Below are 21,061 nucleotides of genomic sequence, written 5' to 3' on the forward strand. Positions count from 1 at the left end.
GGTGGGTATTTTCTGATGCTTCCTAAAAAATGTTGGCTGTTGAGGTCTTCAGGTTGTTTTCTGAAATATCTACACCTTTAACTGGGAAGTGTTTGCCAAAAATTAAATTACAGTTATTTCAGTGATTTCAGTAGTTTGTCAATTGGTGATGAGGGTTATATTCTTTCTATGGAACGGAATGTCAAATAAAAACATCTCAGTAAAGTTTGTTGTATGCTGAAGGTCTTGTTATGCCTTGTATGTTGACTTTTTTCCATAAAGAATGATAGTTACAATAGCAAATTATTGATGAAAATAATACTTTGCAGAATGTGCCAGTGAGATAATGTGATTGACTGGTATTTTTTATATTGCTGAAATCCTGATGTATTAGGTGATGAAGTACAGCATGGGTGTCTGTGGCTGCTTGTCATATCTGTTACTCATTTTTGGCTGAAATCTTAAGATTAGTTATTTGATACTTGCTCAAATGCTACAAATAAATACTACCCAGTAAATATTTGTTTCTAAAATTGAATTGCAAATAGGTGAGTACTGTTATTTTCCAGGTTAAAAAATAATTTTATCCTCATGGACTTCTTTTTCCTGGAAGTCATCTGGGTATTAAGTGTCTCCTATTTCTCCATTTTTAAATTTTTCTTTCATTTTCTATTTTTTGTGGGATGGGTAGCTATATGTTGTCTTTGGAGCTTGTTAACAAGCTGAGTTGAGCCTCCATCGAAGCGATGTACCCAAGTATTCCAATATTCTTCTTTTTAATTTGCCTTTCTAGTTCCTGTAGAAGGTACATGGTGACTCAGTTTTTCTTTACTGGTTTACTGATCGCTTGCCACTCTTTCATAGGGCAGTAGGTTTTCACAGTTCACTTTGCTTGGCTGGAAAACATGGCTCATGTTCATTGTGGTGGAATATGAGAGCCAGTGACATGTTTCTATCTTCTGTTAGCTATTAATCTTATTTAATGTGCCTGCTTGCATGCAGACATGAGCCTCTTGAAATAGTCACTACAGTTATTTTCAGATGTTCCCTTGGAGAGCCTTTTTTAGTAAGATCAACATAAGCGAAATTGTAATTCTTTCAATAACATCTACATGAAAGGAAATAACAATAATCTTTTATAATAGACCTAATAAATTCCTAAGAAAATTTCCAGGCTCTCCACTGGCTTGCTACTGGCCCCAGGAAAACTAAGCCAGGCTAAACTATCTCAGTGTCCAGCATTTACGTGTAGACCTGTGAGAGAGGGTTAGGTATGTTGTACATCCATAACTGTCATTGTCAGCACTGAGTTGTTACGGGTGGCAAGCACTTGTGGATCTCTGGAGATAAAGGTGTTCAAAATTAGTCAATGTTTGACTCTTAGTTTTATTTAGAGAAAAAATAGTGGACATTCTTTCTCAGGCATCTTTATCTTGCATTTAGTAACACTTCACAAGAAAACCGTTAGGTTTCATTCATGAATGCTCAGAAGTCTTTTTATTGTATAAAAATGCAGAGTCCTGCTTTTGCTCAACTATGATAATAATTTTGCCTAAACTCTAATGGCAGAATAGTCAGACCAAGGACAGAAAGAAATTAATTCCTGATTTCAATAAATTTTGACTTCAGGACTTTGACTGTAATTTTTCATTGCTTGGGAGCAGGCAATGGAAAATCCTAGCTGCAGCCTATCCTGTCCTTAGCCTGCCCCTTGCAAATACTGAGGAATTCTAGGAGTATTTTAGAAATCATTAACATTCTGAGTAAAATGAGAAGGGTCAGAGATGGGGCTTTTAACGCTAATGTTTTTCAAGTTTCTCTATTGCTGTGCATTGAAAAAAATGAGAGTTCTGATCATGTTTTTGTGTTCCAGGACTTAAAATGGCAGGAGAAGATTCCTATATTATGGGAGTGTCTGATCCCCAAGTAAGTGGATTTGTGTATTTTCCATATCCCTGTATTCTCTCCCAGCACTCTGTTTTGGCTTCCTTTCATACTGTTCTGTCGTTTCCTTGGCTTAACCACATGGAGATGTACAAGCATTCTAGCTATTGGCAGAAATCAGGTTTGGGGAAATCTAGGGGGTTTTTTTCTCTAAGGTGTTTTTTATGTGACCTGTAAAGTGCCTTGCCACTGGTGAAATAGCTGCAATGAAAAGGAAAGCTAGGCCTGCTGAAAGAAGCAATTGAAAAAATACTCATTTTTATGCCCTGTCTGCCTGTGACACTTGCTCTGAAATTTCTTCTGTGGTGGACATTGGACTTTATCTGAAAATAAAGCCCTTTATGCCCTAAAAGGCCCCTTTGTATAATTTTTTGTGAAATTTGCATTGACATCGATGACTAAAATACTCTTCCACTCACACAGATCAGTAGGCCTAGCTCTTCAGAAGCTCTTCCTGATTGCATTAGGTCATTTAATGATTCATTTGAATTATGAGAATGGTGCTTGAGTGAAAAATTTGAGTCAGGAACAGACCATTTCTACTCACCTTAATTTCCAAAAAGAAACTATTGTCTCCTTTATACTTGCTCCACTTTGGAAGAAGATAGATTTATACCTGACAACAATTACAGTGAGTTAAGACATGTCAGTGTTAATAAAATATTAAACTTTAACCTGGGTATACTGTTTTCTTGCATTAGAGCTTGTAAATATATTTACATAAGGAATGTAGTCTGGTGGGGTTTAATCACAGAAGTGGAAATGAATACTCACAGGTTCTCAGCAAGGCCTTAGGCAAAACATCTAGGGTCAGATTTTCAGAATTTACCATATAAGCTCTTTTGAATATATAGTTGTTAGTGCATGTAAGCAAAATGCAGGCTTAGAAACTGTGCTGAGCTCAGTGCGGTCTCGTGATATTGGTGAAACTTGGTCAGTACTATCAGCTTTGCTTGCACTGCTGTTGCCAGCAAAAGTAAAATGGATATAAAATGTTTACGTACTGCACTGGGGTGTTTGCAGTCTCAATATTTGCAGAGAACTTTGAAATACTCTGCTGATAGATGCTTTATGAAATTATGTATATATGTAGTAATGAAGAGTATATTTTCTTTCAATATAGATGTTTGCAATGGATCAGTTCATGGGAATGAATGCATTATTTAATAACACAAATTACATCACCTCAGACTTACCACTACGAACAGGTAGGAACTGTTGCTATTTGGTTGTGCTATTGTCTTGCTGTTTCTTCCAGTTTGGTTTTTTGTGAAGTTCTTTTCAGAGGCTTTTTTGTTTACACTCTTGTATTTCATAATACTAGATTCCACAGGTGTCAGCTAGCCTTTTTATTATGCCCTTATGTATCTCTTTCTTGCCTCACTATTGAAAGTTTGAGGGTAAATCCAATTTTCTTTTGACTTGTACAGAAACCGGAAGTTTCAATTATTTAAATGGTTTGAGTGACCAAAGAGCTTTGAGTGACCTGTTTTTACAAATTATTTTGTGTTTTTTTCTAAATTTACATCTTCAGTGACCTACATGTTTGTATTGCCAGTTTGTGGAATGCAGCATGTACTTTTTTTTTCTTTTGAACAGTGTTTCATTTGTTGTAATAATTCTTAAGGTGCTTGTTTTTCACTAATAAAATGTAGAGTATATTCAACTTCCTGTATCATTCGAATCTGTTTTTCCTTCTCGGTGACTTCTGTTTCCTGTAAAGTGGCAGTCTGGTATTAAAAGTACCTGACAATTTCCTGAATAATAACACTAGTTTGAAAGTTCAGAGTCAAATTTTGCAGCCAACCGCTGAAAAGAAGCCAATAGTATCCTACAAAGGTCTGATATGCAGTTCTTTCAGTATGGTTCCAGAACAGGAATATTGAATGGAAGTGTGTTATATCTCAGCCAGTATTAGCTGCTTGATAAACCTGGCTCTGGTTTTGCTTATTAAATTACTTCATAAGTGTTACTTCTTGCTTGAATGTAGAAAACTCTGTTTCTCCTGCTCAGTTTATTAGAATAGCTGGTATGAAAGGAGGAAGGAAATAAAAATTTATTTAAGCATAGGAGGTTTTTCGTAATATGTCTCTCCAATAATGTATCTCCAACATAGCTATTATGTCTTTTAACGTGACAACTTTCTGTGGTTGATCTGTTTGGCTCTTGTATCAGGATGTAGCTGGTATCTTCTGTATTGCAGATTGCTTTCTTTTGTTGAAAATGCAAATCACTTTTGTTTGTAATATTTGATACACTTGACAGCAGTGAAGGTGCGAAGGGTAAAATGAAATAAGCAATTAGCTTTTTACTTCATAGGTAAAATTCCACCCTAAAGTAACGATAAATGCTGGTTTAAAAATAAAAATAAAGACATGCTTACTGTTTCAGTGTTTCCTGGTTTAAACCATACTTCAGTTCTCTTGACTGAATAGTAGCGAGGAAGGATCAAGAAACACGTATGGTACAGATAATTTTGTTTCAAGATAAAACGTTCTGGGGAGCAAAGCTCTTGACAAATATGGACAAGCATCCAAGAAATTAATGTTGCAATCATTTGTTTGTAATGTGTTTTTATTGAGGCAGATAAAATGGTTCCGTAAGATTCCTCTGTGTAGGATTAAAAGGCTTGTGCATTTTGTACCAAGGGGTTTTTTTCACTGTTCTCACAGAGTTTCTGTGGAATAAATAAGGTTATTGGAATTTTGATTTCCCCATAATGATCTCTCTTACATGTACCTTTTAAGCTTACTCTGTACTCCTCATGCCAGACTCATTCCATACAAATTATTCAGATATATAAAACTGATTTTCAGATATCTATGTCCTGTCTAAACTAGAAAACAGCTGTTTTTAAAACCATGTGGGGGAGTCAAGAATTCACTGGGTTCTGGAGTCACAGAAAACACTGAGCTAAGTCTAGCTTTATCCTTAATTGGCAAAATTGCTTAGAAAAGGCTTTTTTTTTTTTTAATGGCACTGCTTTTATCTACTGCTGCACTATAGGTGGCAAGTTCCCTGTGCACAAAATGGGATTTGATAAAGGATCATGGATTTCAGGTTATCACAAACAAAAAGTTAATCATAAGTTTTAGAAGTTGTTGATCATTTCAATGCCATCTGATGATGCCATAGTGATTGTGTTTCTTGAGTAGTATCCCTATAATGCTTACTTCCTCCCCTGCTTGAAACTATGGTGGGTCACTACCGTGGACTAACTCTTCAATTACAAGGTAATACAATAATTTAGATATCATATTTTGGTTGTTTCCAAGCAGGGTATAATGATTTCTTTCTACACAGCAAGGCCAGTTAAAAACTCATACGGGATTTTCCAAAAGTTCTTCCACCGAGATATCGAGAGGGTGAAATAAGCATTCTAAAAAGGATTTTTCTTTAGGACAGTTGGGTGATTTAAACAGAAAGAACCAAAGACGTTAATTGTTGCTCATGATTTGATGTGGTGCCTACATCTTTCAATCTGTGCATTCATAAATGCACAATGTCAGACTTATTACATTGGCAGGCAGGTTTAATATATAACTGTGGATTGCGGTATCATGCCAGCGTAGCTTAATCAACAAATAGCTGGGGAATTTGGGGACTTCCTGATGATAGATGTTTTGCTGTTATGTTAATATTTACAGTAATAGTAGAAAACCTTTGAGATGTCAGGACAAGGATTTTCTTGATGAGGTTGTCAATGCTGAAGTGTCTTCACTTGCTTCTTTTTCTCTCTCACGTATGTCAGTTTCAAGTAAAAATTAGGCTTGGTTATTTTGGCTCTAAAGCTGTAGTAGATAGTTAATTGGTTCAAGTTCTACATTTACGTGTAAATCTAGAAAGAGAAGTAGTCTGTCTGTGCCTTCAGTGACAAAAGCATGTATCTATAACAAGTGCCATAACAGTGCAAACAGCAGGACTGAGCTCTGTTTTTACACCACCACCAGCAGCAAAAGCAGTATGTCATGACGTCAGCCTGTTCTTTGGCTTGTTGGGAAGTGTCCTGCCTTTGAGAGTTAGGTACTAATCCTCAGTGGCGTCGGGGATGCAGGGAACATTATCCGTGGCATGTATTTAGGCAGTGTAAAAGCAGATACGCATCAGTGTGATGTCCACTGTGTAGTGGAGGGACAAAGCAATGCCTTAAATTGGAGAGGAAATAGGCAGAGCTCTGAGCAAATCACTTTATAATTTTGGGTGTTTCTTACTTCCTCCTGAGTATACAAGGCCATCTACAACCACATAACGTAGCAATCTGTCTGCTGGTTAGAGTTGGTTTTGGGAACTTGGTTAATTGTTTTGTTTTCTAGGGGCTGTGGTCTAACTAGCTGTTGGCATTGGGGTGTTGTGTTTTTGTTACCGCAGTCAGACTAAGCCTGTGAAATTGAAGCCGGGCCGTCAGCAACTGAACAGTATTGCCTCGGGGCTGCTAAAATTACAGTTTTGTGATCTTTAACCTCCTCTGCCCAACCCTCTGTGGTGCTTGCTGTTTGCTGAGAAATGAGAAGGGCATAGAGGGAAAAAGAAGGCACTTACAAAAACTTCATTTCCTATTTTTTCAGAGAGAGATAATGTTAGGAAGAGATTCAAGGAAGCGTGACAGTCACCAAAAATTAGATGAGTGTTCATTTTCCCTGTCCCATAGCAGTGGCCCTAATCCTCAGAAGCATAGGCAGACTTACATACTGCTTCTGGTGTTTTTTCTAGCTCTTCTGTGCTTGTATTTTGAAGAGTGAACTGAGGGAAGAGAGAGGTTAAGCAAAGCCTGTGTGCTGCTTGCTATAAACATCATGCTTTGAACACTGCAGAGCTGAGATGCAAGAGAGTGTTCCTGTGCGGGTGAATCCCTGAGGGGGAGGACATACAAGTGCTACGATAGGCCTTCAGGAAGGGTAAGACACTAGATCTAGAGTCCGAGCTTTTAGCAGCAGGGTACCACTGCCAGGATGGACACAAGAGGGTTGGTGTTGGATTTAACAATCAAAACCTAGAGGCTATGAGCGTTTTCATCCATGTCCACAGAGCAAAACAGCGCACAATTACAAGGGTGAGATCCCTGTTCTGGGGGACCCACTAACAGAGAGGAGGTGAGAGGGGGACTTGACCACAGCTGGTTCCGTGTTAAATTGAATGGCTTCAGGTACTAGGTAAGCTGTTAGATAAAGGACCCCAGTAGTCCTATGGTGCTGCCAGGCTTGCAGGGATATCCCACCAACCTCACAGACCCTTTTTTCTTGACTTTGCTGTGATGGAAGTAGGAACCAAGAGGGAGCCTAAGATGGGTGCTCCTTTGGAAAGTGTGTGTGCAGGGTGAGGCCTGTCGAGAGGAAGAAAGAATGTAAGTGGTGGGAGTGTCAAGATGCAGGAGGGCCTCTGACTCAGGCAGGAAGGAAAATGAAGAAATGCAGCAGTTGAAGAAGACGTGGGGAAGTGGGAGTGTGACTCAGGCTGGAGGGGAGGCAGTGGGATGTGAGTCGGACTGTGGCAGCCGAGGCGAGAAGACAGAAAAGGAAGCACTGAAGCATACCCGGGATGTGGCAGTCTGCACCAAACCCCCTCCAGGCTGGAGGACTGCATGTTTTAGTTGCAGTTCTTAGCCCTCCGGACTGCAGCGGTGCCAGGCAAATTGTGAGGAGTGCTCATGTCTAAACTTGGCTCTTGCTAACCGTGAGAGTCATCCCTGTGTAGAGGCAGCTCCGTGACTGTACGCCGTTTCAGCCTCTCTGTAGGGCAAAAGTAGAACTTAAGCTACGCATTAAGTAGTGTTCCTTCTTGTGGTTGTTTAACACTTAAAAGGGGGTTGCTGGTTAAACAAGAACTAGAAGCAAGCAACTTTCCAGCCTAGAACAGAGGTGCAAGAGATCATCACAAATCTCGTCATTATTAGTTCCTCTTACGAGGTGTACATGTTCAGCTTCCTGCTCTGTGCTTAGGCCAGACATGCCTACCAATAGAAATGAAATACTAAAAACTTCCCTGTGCAAAACACTAAACATCTTTTCTTTTCCACACTGGAGAGGATGAGAGCGAGAAAGAAGGAACCACACATAGCCACTGTTAGGCTGTCTGTCTAATGTACTTCTGGAATGTATTCAGAGTTTAGTGAAGACAGTTGTGTGAGACCTTTCACGAAGTAAAATCCTTTTTGTAGTCAAAATAACATGCCATTTATGCTTGGGCGTTATCTTGAATATTGCTGCTTTAAGCATTGCAGATGTAATTAAATGCCTTGCATTAGAGTGCCTTCTCTGTATTGTTACTTGGATCTGTTTCAGGTGCTATACCAAAGACTTAGTCATTGTAAAAAAGAAAATGTTTAGTCACAAAATCCAAAGGTTAAAATAAGACCTCACAAAACTTTGTTTTAAATACATTGCAGTATGATTTATATAATCTGGATTAATGATAACAGGCACCTATTTTGCCTTTGTACATTTACACTGCACCTTTTTTGCACTGTCCTAGTATTAGTATGTAAGATATTTTGATTTTTTTTGTGTCAGTATATTTGTATGCTTTTTATAAGCTTTTTTCCAAGGGGGCATAAGAACCACAGTCCTAAGTTTTCCATTTTCCTGAGTTTTCACAAGTGCCATGCAAGCTGAAACCGTTTCAGCGGTACGAAGAATTCCCCTTGAGCTTTCCAATATGCCAATACAGTGTATGTGCCTCTCATAGGAATTTGAATTTCCTTATGCTCAGGAAGAGTTGGAACCTGGGACTGCTGCAGCCACTTAGCTGTTGGATAAAAGAGCGCTTCCTTTTCTGGCTAATGTGTAAGAGAAAGCAGTAGTATTTTTTGCTGATGCTAACCCAACATATGTGCCTTGAAAATTAATTCCTAAGGGGAGAACAGCCAAAGAACAGTTACCTGGCAGATCCTGTCCTGGTGGCTTGGTTGAAAGTTGAACTGCACAGTTGTATTTTAGGTGCATTATTTGTGCCAGTGCCCAGAAGGTACAAGGCCTCTGGATTGTTGAAGTATAAAATTTTAGATGCCTAAAGCATGAGGAGGGTTAGAGGTCTGTGAAGAGAGGTCTTAAATTTAAGTGCTGGTATAATGCTTAAACCCAACTCAACTCATCTTGGCTCCATGTTACAGGCAAAAACTGAAGCATAAAACCACACCAAAGCTAAATATCACTTTATGTCTTTTGAAGTTTCTGAAGTCCAAACTGGTTTTCATGCTTTCTAATGTAAGATGATGTGTGTATGGTCTTGAGGCAATTGCTTTGCATGACTTCAAGATTTTAATTGTAGCACTGTTTATTTTTTCAGAGGAAGAGTGTTGGGCTTGGGAAATAAATTATCTTTATATGTGAAATTGTTGTGACTGACATTTGCAATATAACTTTGGCATGAAGCTAATTCAGTTGCTGAGTCAACTAACTTCAACAGCAAAATACTAATTCCATCTATTAGCATATTTATCAAAACTTTCATTTTGGGAGAAGCCTGTTCAGTTAAGATCTGCGCTGACTAAAGATGTAAAGGTCTGTTTTATTTAAGTGAAGTTGTATTGAGGAGCTGAGAAGGATGCACATAGTTGTACTACAAACTCTAAATTAATGAATCCTCTGCCATTTTTAATTATCAGTGAACATTAGGCTTATTGGCAAATTAAAGTTGATGCAAGTATGTAGTTCTGTGCTGAAGCCAGGTACTACGTAGTTGAGGTAGCTGGATGGTGTGGTACTTGCAGATGGTGCAGTTGTTCGGAGGCAGATCATACCTGGATATTGGCAGGGCACGGTATGCTTTATAGCCTTGTGGTCCCTGCCCCATAGCTGTGGCTTTGGAAGTTTCACCTGTCCCAGTGAGCTTGCTTGATTCCTTAGCATTAATATCTTTAATAGAGTATAAGTGATGATACATAATTCCAGCAGGAATATAGCTGGCAAAATACAATGTAGGTATTCACAGTGAAGCTGTCATTTGGGATCTGTTTTGATAACAAGTGAATTTTTAACATTGGAATCCAAACCTTCTTCCCTGTTTAGCAAGAGGCAGGGAAGAAGTCATACCTCTTGGAACTGTCATTTTCAGACTTGGGAGTGTCTTGCATTTTAAGAGGTATTTCACAGCCATCCACTGAGAGAGTAAATAATTTAAATCATCAGAGTTTGAGCTAAGCTTTGATGAGGTGCTAAATTCTTAACTCTGGTGGCACCAAGTTCTTATTAGGTTTAGGGCCTGCTCAAAGGCTATTTAAACTGGTGAATTTTGAGTTGGATTTATGGTATAAAGTTAGCCACTGTTCAGGGAGTGGTGCAAGACTGAAAGTTGTTTAAGGAAGCCTTCTTTGAAAGACACAAATACACTTTTAGTAGAACATAATCCTATGTATTGGCATCGTGCTTGAAGGTGGATCTCATTATGGAGTCTGCATCTGTAGTCAAATAGAGCGTGTTGGGTGTTTTTAGAGGCACAGCAGAACAGTATATTTAAAAGTGTATCTGAAATTATTAAAAGAATGTAAATTGTTTAGTCTTCTCAATTCCAGGGCTTTTTTTTTAAAGCAGTTCTGACTGTTAGGGCATGTTGAGACAGCTTAAATTCCTCCTATATTCCCATACCTCAGAGCTTCCCATTGGCTGTCTCTGGACTTTCAAAAGCACCTATTCAGTAGGAAGCCCTAGGGCCAAAAGCTTGTGAGTATAGTCTTTAGAGCCCAAGGGGTTTAAATACAAAAGTTAACCTCAGCTTGGGAAGGCCAGGCTGCTTGTCAGTGGCAAGGGGAGGATCCTGTTCTTACTCACACTTGTGAGTCTTATAGGCCCTCTGAACTAAAATTAACTTGAGTTAATCCTTCCCTTCTTAGTCCGCTGGTCTTACTGAACATTGGAAATGACATACTGCCAAGTGATGAAATTGGGCATCAATTTTACTCCTGCAATGTGTATGTCATAGTAACAGAAATATAATTTCTATTATGACTTTTCTTTCTTTTATGTTAGCAGATGGACCATATCTTCAAATCATAGAACAGCCAAAACAGGTAAGAACACTACTACATTTTGAAAATCTTTAAGGTAGCTATGTCACTATATTCAGCTTTGAGTAAAATTATGACTTAAGATGAGAAAAAAAGAGTATTGAAGAGGTTGAACTCTCATAACAAATGTGGCACTTAACCATGAGCAGTTTTTCCTCCCACTTTTGTAGTTGAATCGTTTCCTGTTTTGTTCTGTTTTCATCTTTGTGTCTCTCGAAGTGTCATAAGACAAAAAAAACCTGAGAGTTTTAAAAAAAAGTCTTGCTAAGTATAGACTCTTCATCTTAAAAGTGACTCTTACAGTACCCCAGTATTTAGAAACATCAATGATTAGACCAAACCTGGAAGATTTTTAGAATTTGTTTCATGTTTCTTGAAACACGTGAAAGAAAAAGTTAAAACATTTCCTTCTGTTCCAAAGTTAGAGGAACTTTTGACTTGTGCTTTGACATCGTAAAGAAATTCTGTTGTCCTTTGAGATTCCTTTTGTCCCAGTTGGCTGTTTTGAATAACCCATGAAAAATGAAGATAAATGCTTGAATTTAACTTTTTTTGCAACCGTGTGGCAGACGCTTACTTACTCTCCTCTGACAATATCAAAGTCATCCCAGCGCACTGGTTAGTTTTCACGCAACTGATGTACAAATTGCTGGGTGAAGATCGCCCTGAAGTATGCCAGGGTATTGTTCCCCTTTAGTTGGTGGCATCAGCAGTTACAAGTATTGCTCCTTAAGCTATTACAGTATTGGGAGAGGCAGGAAAGGGGTCTCCATCAGTTGCATAAAATTTTACCTTATGGAGCTGTTAAGTAGAGAGGGGAAGAGGATGACTAAAAGCTGTCGCGTCTTCTGCTGAAGCATGCTGCAATCCAGTCTTTCTTGTAGGAGGTGGTAGAGAAAATTTTTTTCAGCCACACACCAAAGACATTTTTGTGCTCGAGCATCCCTCCAGGAATAGGGACGCTTCATGGTCATAGGTGAAAGAACAGTGTACTGTGAACTCGTGGAAGAACACGCTGCCTCTTGTTGTTTTAGTTCATCCCAAATCAGGCTGTGTCTTTGCACGGCAGAGCCTACAGTGTGCAGTGCCTAAGGAGAAACCATTGTTTCCATGAATGACTTCTCAGCAAGCAGCTCCTGTAGTGGAGTACCCATGTGGCAAGCTGGGCAACGGTTTATAACAGGGTGATGAGAGTGATCCATCAGCAGAGTGCTGTGTTTGTCATCAGTTTTGGAGCAAAGAGACAGCTGAGGGGAGTAAGACTGTATGTGTGAAAACATAGCTAGGATAGCAAGGGCAATAAACAGGGGAAGGACGCACAGATGACTGCTGGGTCTGTTGGACCAAAGGCATAGAGGTGAAGAGAGTCTGGGTCGTCTCATGTGTCGTGACAGCAGTGGTTGCTTTGCCTTTTGGACAACTTGAGTTCAAGCTCATCATAGCTGGGTACTTCACTTGCAATACGCTCGGTCACTCAGTTCACCATAGGAAGGCAAACGTGCTTAAGGATGAATTACATTGTCTGGTCAGTATTTGAATAGAAGTCAGATCTTGCCATTTGCCTGGGAAACAAGTTTTTAAACTGAAAAGGCTTTAGTGAGATAGGTATTAAAGCTAATGATTAAAGAGTAATTTTTGAACTGTGTTGTTTACTGTCAGCTAATACAGACTTTGAATTCAGAGTTGTCTGCTATTAGAAAGAAGCTGAATGATTCTTGATGAAGGATACAACACTAACTGGTGCTGTTTGGACAGATTCTGGGAGCCCTATATAAGACAGGGATTTTGCCAGACATTGCAGGACTGGGGAGTAGATCTGAAAGTATTCAAAGTTGGGGACCATGTGAAATAATATAGTTCAGTAGAGTTAGAGTTACCAAATACATTTGCTTAAGAGTTGCATATTTTGTGCCTTATAGATTACCCTGTAAAGTAAAAGGGATGTTATTTCCTACAAATAAAAATTGAATAAGTGGATAGCTGTACTCTAGAGTGGTTGCTAATATCCTGCAGTTCCCTAAAGTATATTCAGACATCTATTTATGTAGCTGAGATAAAAACCCAGCCATTCAAAGTCCCCTGAAGCTTTTGTGCTGTTTCTGGACTCCACTTGGAGATTCAGCTTTCACATGGTCTTCCCAGAAGGAAGAAGCATTTCTGTTTCATCCCTGTTCTTTTCTTCATGATGCTTTGGACTTCTTGATTATTATTATTGGCTTCAATTCTCTCTACCTAGCAGCAATCATGGGAGAAAGAGTATCTGCTCTTGCATTCCCTATCTTTTAATTTTTATCTTGTTTTGAGAGTATAAATAGATCTCTGCTTCAAAATATCTTCACTTACTGAAAGAAAAATTTCAGGTTGCTGATGTGTGTAAGAGTGAGAATAGAACAGTTTCTCCAGGGCTACAGTTCAGTGGTGCTTTGTCAGCCAGCATTCAAACAGCATTTCAGGGATGAACAGTTGTAACTTTTTCCTGTTTGCAGACTGTTTGGGCAAGTTGTGTGTGTGTTTTTGGTTTTTTTAGTTTTGTTTCTAAACAGCTTTCAAATTTCTTTTCCTTTGTTTCCACAGAGGGGGTTTCGTTTCCGATACGTATGTGAAGGGCCTTCACATGGTGGACTTCCGGGTGCTTCTAGTGAAAAGAACAAAAAATCATACCCTCAGGTCAAAGTAAGTACATAAGTCATTAATTTTGCAAACTGTATGCAAGTGCCGTGTGTACGTGTATAGGACCTTACCGCGTATCAACATAAATTTGTATGGAATTACTCAAGACTGACTGCATTTCAATCCCAGCTTTTAAAATGTAATTGATTTTGAAAAGGAAGTTGTCTTCAGATTTGTGGAGTTATTTTGGCACCGTATTTATCTGCCAGCAGTTGAGCGGTAAGCTTTCCAGCACCTAGCAGCTCACTGCCCTTGTGCAGACTAATGGAGCTCTTCCTTAAGGTGCAGTTTTAGCATAAAGCAAGGCCTGAGCTGCTCAATTACTCCACTTCTAGCATACTGCAAAGCATGAGTCTGGTCAGTTATTCCACTTCACTCCAAGATGTTATTTACCAAGTTTTCCTTCTTTTCCTATTCATGTTACTCCTTATTCAATATCTCTAGGATACTCTGTTCTTGAGGGCTTAATTGCTATAAAATCAATGGAAACCTTCTCATATTAATAGGAGCAGCATTATGTTCAGGTCTTTGCTGAATGTTTTTTGGGGCTTTTTTTCCCTGGAAAAAATTCAAGGGTGTTAATCAAAGAAACATTCTGTGGTAGCACAATATGAAGATTATAACAGTGGTGATTAATCGTTCTAGGATTAGGGAACAACTGTCTGCCCGTGGTTCTTGCAGCAAATTCTTTTTCCATGGAAGCAGGGAAAAGATACGCTGTGTCTTTTCAGTATGTTTTTAACTTAATGAAAGTCTTAGTCTTGATACTGCATTACCTCTTTGAACTACTGCACTAAAGATTGTCTCACAAGGAACAGGGTTAACGTATTTTAATTCTGGTGTTACCTCTTACTCTACCCTTTACGGGGAGAGAAGGGGAGGGAATAGTGGCAAGCAGTCAGCCTCTGTCTTGGTGTGTGCCACTCCGCAGCTTTCTCCGCAGTATGTGTGTAGTAGTTCTGCAGTTCTTGAGAAAGGCTGGAGCTTGGAACAGTTGCATCTCCATAATGAATCAGTATGAGCATGACTCAATGGAAAATAATCAGCATTGGCTGAGATAGCCTAGGGTGTTAGTCTTGCGAATTGAGAAGAGGCTGGGAAAGCTGATTTCATGTAGCCTTGCAAAACTATGAAAAATTACTAGCCCAGGCAAAGGATCTACTTGCTTTTCCCTTTCCTGTTGTGATGGTAATGATGAACGAATGAATGAAATTTCACTGGTATGTTCAGATATAAACTAATTTACCTCAATTGAGCCAGATCTTTGGATTCCAATCCAATCTGTATTGGTAATAATACAAATGATACCTTTAAAAGGTGCAATGGGTCACACAATAGCATGACTAGGACATACGCAATGAGGAGTTATACAGGAAATGGAATTTCTCCGTGAGTAAACTAGAAAGCAGAATGTTCTTTGGCTTTTCATCAAACCTTCTGTTTTCATTGATCATTTGCTTTTAATTTTATCTAAAGCTTCCCCACACACGTGTGTGTCCCTTCCCCTCCCTCCCTCCCTCTCGTCCTACTCTGTGCATCTGGGGTTTTTTTCTAGTACAAATCCCCACATGGCAACACCTGCTGGGAGAGGCTGGCAAGGGAACACAACAAGTAAATTCCTCAAGGCCATTGCTTGTTAGTGCCTGTTCTTGATTCAAGTGGTGCCAGTAAAGACAGAAGTGTTTCACACCTTTTCCTGTAAGTCTCTTCTGTGTTTTGTCAAAGGGTGCTCACCTTGTCGTAACTGAGGTAAGCACAATTGAAGATCACCGTTGTTGCGTTGGGGTTTTTTGTTTTGTTTTGGGGTTTTGTTTGTTTGTTTTCTCTTCTACTCTTTTGCCAAGGCTTTCACCATGAAACCTCCATTAGTTGATCACAGTGCTGTGAAAGGACAGTAGGGTGAGCTTTGGCTGTACTGTAAAAAGGAGGTTTTGTGACAGATCTTTAAACCTTGGCCGTGGTGTGGTCAGTGCAGCTCACATTGGGATCTCTCTTCTCCCTGGCCAACTCTGCACAGAAAGCTGATGTAATTTACCAGTAGCTACCATGGGATGTCCTGAAAATAGACATCTTCAGGGCACAAAAAAGCATTGCAGTCTCCCAACTCCCTTTTTGTAGGATTATAGACTGAAGGCCAAAAGAAAACACATTTATCTGATATGACCTCTTGCATAATGTGGACTGTTCAACTTCACCCTTTTTTTTTTTTCCTGCACCTAGTCCCTAACTTGTAGCTGAGCTGGAGCACATCAAGATATATTTTTCATTTAGAGTCTGGAGTGCTGAAGACTTTGCTATGTCTCTAAGCAAGATGTTTTGGTAGTTAATTACATATTTAACCACCTCCTGTATAGTATATTAGGAGGTGGTGTAGGTCAGGAGTTCATGTAGCAGTTCTGCAATGCCAGTCTTTACACCTAAGACAAATCTGCGCTGGCCAGCAAGGTGGAATTGAGTTAAAACGTCTTGTTTTAACAGCACAGTCATGACGAATGGATAGATAACAGATAGGTTAGATAGGCTAGATAACAGTAGTATTTTTCTATAATATCAAAAATGGGATTAATTAATCTTTATGGTTTATGGCATTATTTTCCTTTGTTTAACCCTGTCTTTGCTAACAGTAATCTTAATATCATGTACAAAACATCTTACATTTTCAGAGGATTTTCTATAACTTTGCATGTAGTTATGGAGAGCAGAGAAGTTGTAGATACTGAACATGTTATAATGAAGTTACATTTCATGACAAGTGTCGTGATTAGAGTAGAAAACTGTCTAAAATTCTTCGTTTAAATTTCATTTTCGTCTGCTTAGCCTAAGTAACTCAATGCTGGAAAATTTTACTATCTTAAACAGTTGAAATCAAAGCTCCTGAGCTGCTTATTCATCATTAGCTTTTTGTCCAGGGGAAAAAACAGTCGATAGCGTAAGAAGAAAGAATAAAACTCAATTGTCTAATATTATCACCAGCTTACTTAACTATTGAAATTTCTTACTCATAATTTGGTTGGTTTTATGTATTTGAAAAACTGTGAGAAAACTTGTGCAGAAAATTTCCGCTGGTGGTCTTATGCGTTTACCATGTGTCCTGATCTTGCATACTGATGTTAGTGTAGGCATATTCATGTTTTACACTTAAGTACTTGATCCAGTTTTGGGTGTGAAAAGAATTTGCTGAAAATAGCGGTGTGAAGGAAATGTCCTGAATTTTCATCTCCTTGGGGGCAAATCTACGTGGGTGGCTGCAGACTCAAGTTGCCTTTTCCTCTGTCTGTGAGCTCCAGCCCAGAGGCTGAGTAACCGATTGCTCAGAGGTGTGCTGGAGCTAATGAGCACCATCTCTCTGCTGATGAGTTTGGATGTTGTGCAGTTCAGCTTGCGAACTGAGGCTGCCTTGCCTACCAGTTAGGCAGCCCTGAACCCAGGCGTCCGAAAGGAGAACTGCCCATCCAGTCTGTCCTGGGGCTACCCTGAATTATACCTCAATTTGGAGATAAGTGTTCTTACTGAAATAGGGGATTTCAGCACATGCTTCAAGTTCGTGAAGGAAATTTGTGGAAAATTAGGCAAGTTACTTTGTTGCTGAGTCTTCTTGGTGAAGAAAGGAGAAGCATATTTGCTTTCCCCTCCCTCCCCAGGAATTAAATTGTAGAGTGACAGATAGCTGAATTCAAGTTAAAAATTCATTTAACAGCTGAATTAGGGAATAAACATGAGATAAGAATGAGCAGACCTTTTCTTACAAATCTTTACCCTTCTTAAAAACCTGTACTGAACCAAATTCAGCCTAAGCTAAGTTCAGTGAGATTTGTGCTTTTTACTGTTGTTGTTAATTTGGCTGAATATGAGTCCCTTTAGTTGGGCTCCTAAAGCAGAGCACCTAGCTCTGTATTTTTGGTATGAGAGTGACCTCACGTTCAGACCATCAGAAGATCTTCAGCTCCCATTGATTTAAGTTACATTATATCGCTTACCCTTAGACCTCCTAGTAAGTATTCAGTTGCCTAAACAATTCATACCACATCTGAAATATTTTCTCCTAAACTAGCAACTGAAAAAAAAATAATTGCGCTGCTTTGTGAAAACATACTGTTTATAAAGAGTGAGCAATGCCTCATCTGTGGAACGCTTTTTGTGTGCACATATTGAGGACAGCACTAGTCACACTCTGAAGGTTAGGCAGGATTGAAGTTATAGTTGCTATAACAAAGTGATTAGAAAGAGAAATAGGTATTTTTGTAGTTGCTGGCTTTGTAGGTTTTGATGGTCTTTTCCATCATTTTCTTTCTGTCATTGACCGGTTGGTTTCACTTCTTGCTTGTAAGAGTAACTGGAAAAAACATCTTTGAAGTAGGAAAACGTTCTTACAAAGTTTTTGTGAAGTTTCAGAAACTATAAAAAATTGGCTGGAGTCTGGATCGCAGGAGGATGTGAAATAACTGAAAAAACTTTCAACTCTTGTTTTGAAATTGACTCAATTTCAAGTTCACAAGGTCCTTTTAATCTCTCAGACAAATCTCTCTCAAACAGAAACAGCAGATAAATGTGAGCCTGCAGCATTTTAACATTATCAGATTAGATCAATTGAATGCTGCTTCAGTACAGGATGTAATCAAGTATTACAGCTATGCTCTTCCCAGGAACTCCTTATTTTCTTTTTTCTCCCCTATCTTTAATTTGAAGTTCAGTAGCTATTTTTTCAGATCACAGCTCTGATTTTGAGCAGTACAGCACCCACTATCTCCTTCTCATGTTAAGTATGTTTTGGTATCACCATAATCCTTAGGTTTCTATAGATATTCAGCATTGTAATACACCATCTACCTTTTAATGCCTTTGACAGTGTTTTTTAAGTTCTTACATTAAAGGTGATAGTTATTTGTGTATCTTAGTGCCAGAATAAATTTTAAGTTATTCTGAAATCAATCTGGAATCAATGATTCAAAGGCACCGAAAAATTATTTCAGACTCAATTTATGGTATGTAAGGATATTTAACCGCAGAGGCTATTTTGCTGAGCACCGAGATAACCTGGATATCTCAAAATCAAGTAGAAAAGTCTGTCTGTAAGAAATACAAGTAGGAGACAATTCAGGGACATTCTGTAGCCTTTGCAGCATAGGACATCAGACTGGATGACAAAAATAGTCCTTTCTTGCCTTATGACCTACATATGGTATTACGTTTTAAAAACTCTTTTGTTTTTCCCCTGAGAGAGACTGCAGAGATCATGCTGAGCTGAGTAACGGGGAGATTGCAATCTGGTTACCGCTGCAGTTATACGTTCTGCTTTCAGAGGCTGGAAAGTCCTTGACGTGCAGCAGTCCTACCTACAGTTTCACTGTGGTTTCTACAGCTGATGAAGGATTGTCTTGAACTTTTCTGGTGTGATACTAGAACATGCATGTTACTCATAATGAATATAACGCTATAGATGCGCTGGGAACTTTATAGCAGGGAAAGGCTTGTTTAGTGAGGGATAAAATGAAAGTAATTTTTAAAAAGCCCCCCTCTTGAAAAGTTAATTGTAGTAGCGGTGGTGGCATGTAGCCCCAAACATAATCACTTTTATTTTCAGATGACTTTGTGGAAGTTACATAGGGATCCCTCTGTTTTCTCGCTGCTGGTAAGTGGTGGAAATGGTGAAGCAGTGATTATTCTGCATCTCTGTATTGTTTCAGTCCAGGAGAGGTTGCAATTTGGAAACAGGAGGAAGCATGAGTGCCGCGTGTTTTGTATTTTAGAAACTGCCGCTTGTAAAATGCACGTTAATACAGTATAATACAATTAACTAGCAGGCAGTGAGTAATGCAAGGACTTTTGCACACCTGTTCCTCCTGGAACAGCTTTTTCATAGTTGGGATTTTTTTTTTTGCTTTTAGCAGTGAATAGGAAGACAGGAAGGGCACGCGTTGTATGTATGCAGAGTGTTTCAGCTGTGATGGAATGGGTTCAAGAGAGGGGTGAACTGGAGTGAAGGAAGCTAGCAGGACTCAGTAATGTGGTGAAATCGTGGCAATCCCTGGTTATTAGCATTTTATCAACAATATATAACCTTAAGTATTCAGTTCATCACTTTAATGTTTATCGTGATCCTTTAATACCTTCGTTGATTAGATCTATAAGCTGCTGTAATACAAAGAACTTTGCCCAAGGCAAATTAGAAGAAAAATTAGAGGAGGAGGGAAAAAAAACCCCAACCTTGATAAAAGGGTTAATTAAGTGAATTGGAAGGGAAGGTAATGTTTGCTTTTTTAAAAGTGGGGTAATTTTATATTCAGCATAATTTGAAAGTGGTGCGTAACCGGTAACTGACTTGAAGAGTATTACTTGTGAGGAAAGAAAATGAAGTTCTCAGTAATATATATAAAGCAAATAACTTAGCAATACAGTATGTATGTTTTAGCAATACAGTAATTTTAGGTTTGTTTTTAAGGCATTACTTGACATTGCAATTTTAAAAACTATTAAATGTGTGGTGATAAGAAACTGTAACAGGGAAAAAAAAAGCTTTGTAGTCCTTCAGAGTTGGCTGTACTGAGACACCCAGGTTGTCATAGGTCCAGTCCTGCAAAATCTTAGCTGGGGATTTAGCATATATCCTCATATACGCTTAAGGGATACTTACTGGACTGGCTAATGTGTGCTGATGTAGCATATTGAACTAACAAAATATCTATGAATATAGAATTAATTAACTTTAAAATCTCTACCTGAAGAGTCATTGTAATGAGGCCAAAATGTTTTAAAGCAATCATAATATTTAAAAATAATTTTGTAAGTGTTTTCAAATTGGGCAAAATAATGCAGGGGGTTTTGTTAAATAACATACATTTTCTGTGTGCTTCTTAACATGTAACAATGTTTATTGTGAATTCAGTGTAGTAATTGAAATGTAAGGAGAGCGATGTGGAGTAATTGGCCAGAATGTAAAACTGAGATTCATTATTTGGGAAAAGGAGGGTTACTTTCCTCTAGCTTTGTTTTATTTCTTAATGTTTTTTGGCCACTACTCCTGCCATTCATATGTCAAGTTTAATTACAAAGAAAGCTTTGGCTTTTCTCTGTGATGATCTGATATGCTTAGTTTGTCATTTGTATTTCATGAGAAAATGCATACACATTTCTCCTGTGCAAGCTTGATTGTACTTAGCTGACAGAAAATACTCAACTGGAATCATTACTTGTTCCATTAAAAGGCAAACAAACAAACAACCCGACATTTTTTTACATTTATTTACAGATCTGCAATTATGTTGGACCTGCAAAAGTAATCGTCCAGTTAGTTACTAATGGGAAATACGTCCACTTACATGCTCACAGCTTGGTGGGTAAATTTTGTGAAGATGGAGTATGCACGGTTAATGCAGGACCTAAAGATATGGTTGTAGGGTAAGTCTATCAACTCATTTGTAAAGCTGGGCTGAGGGAGAGAGAATCAAGTATAAACACTGTAAGAACCAATAC

General features: G+C 38.7%; 1 protein-coding gene across 1 annotated transcript in view; it reads left to right on the forward strand.

The window, feature by feature from the left end:
* The first annotated feature begins 1,879 nt into the window (after positions 1–1,879).
* The window catches only part of NFKB1 (nuclear factor kappa B subunit 1), a 46,449-nt gene continuing 27,267 nt past the window's right edge, over positions 1,880–21,061 (forward strand). Inside the window, exons 1-5 of the mRNA XM_059817943.1 lie at positions 1,880–1,905; positions 3,047–3,131; positions 10,884–10,924; positions 13,496–13,594; positions 20,838–20,986. Coding sequence (XP_059673926.1) covers positions 1,885–1,905; positions 3,047–3,131; positions 10,884–10,924; positions 13,496–13,594; positions 20,838–20,986 — 395 coding nt within the window. The 5' untranslated portion in view covers positions 1,880–1,884. The remainder of the gene's footprint in view (positions 1,906–3,046; positions 3,132–10,883; positions 10,925–13,495; positions 13,595–20,837; positions 20,987–21,061) is intronic.

This window comes from Gavia stellata, chromosome 5 (assembly GCF_030936135.1).
Source record: "Gavia stellata isolate bGavSte3 chromosome 5, bGavSte3.hap2, whole genome shotgun sequence".
NCBI lineage: Eukaryota > Metazoa > Chordata > Aves > Gaviiformes > Gaviidae > Gavia > Gavia stellata.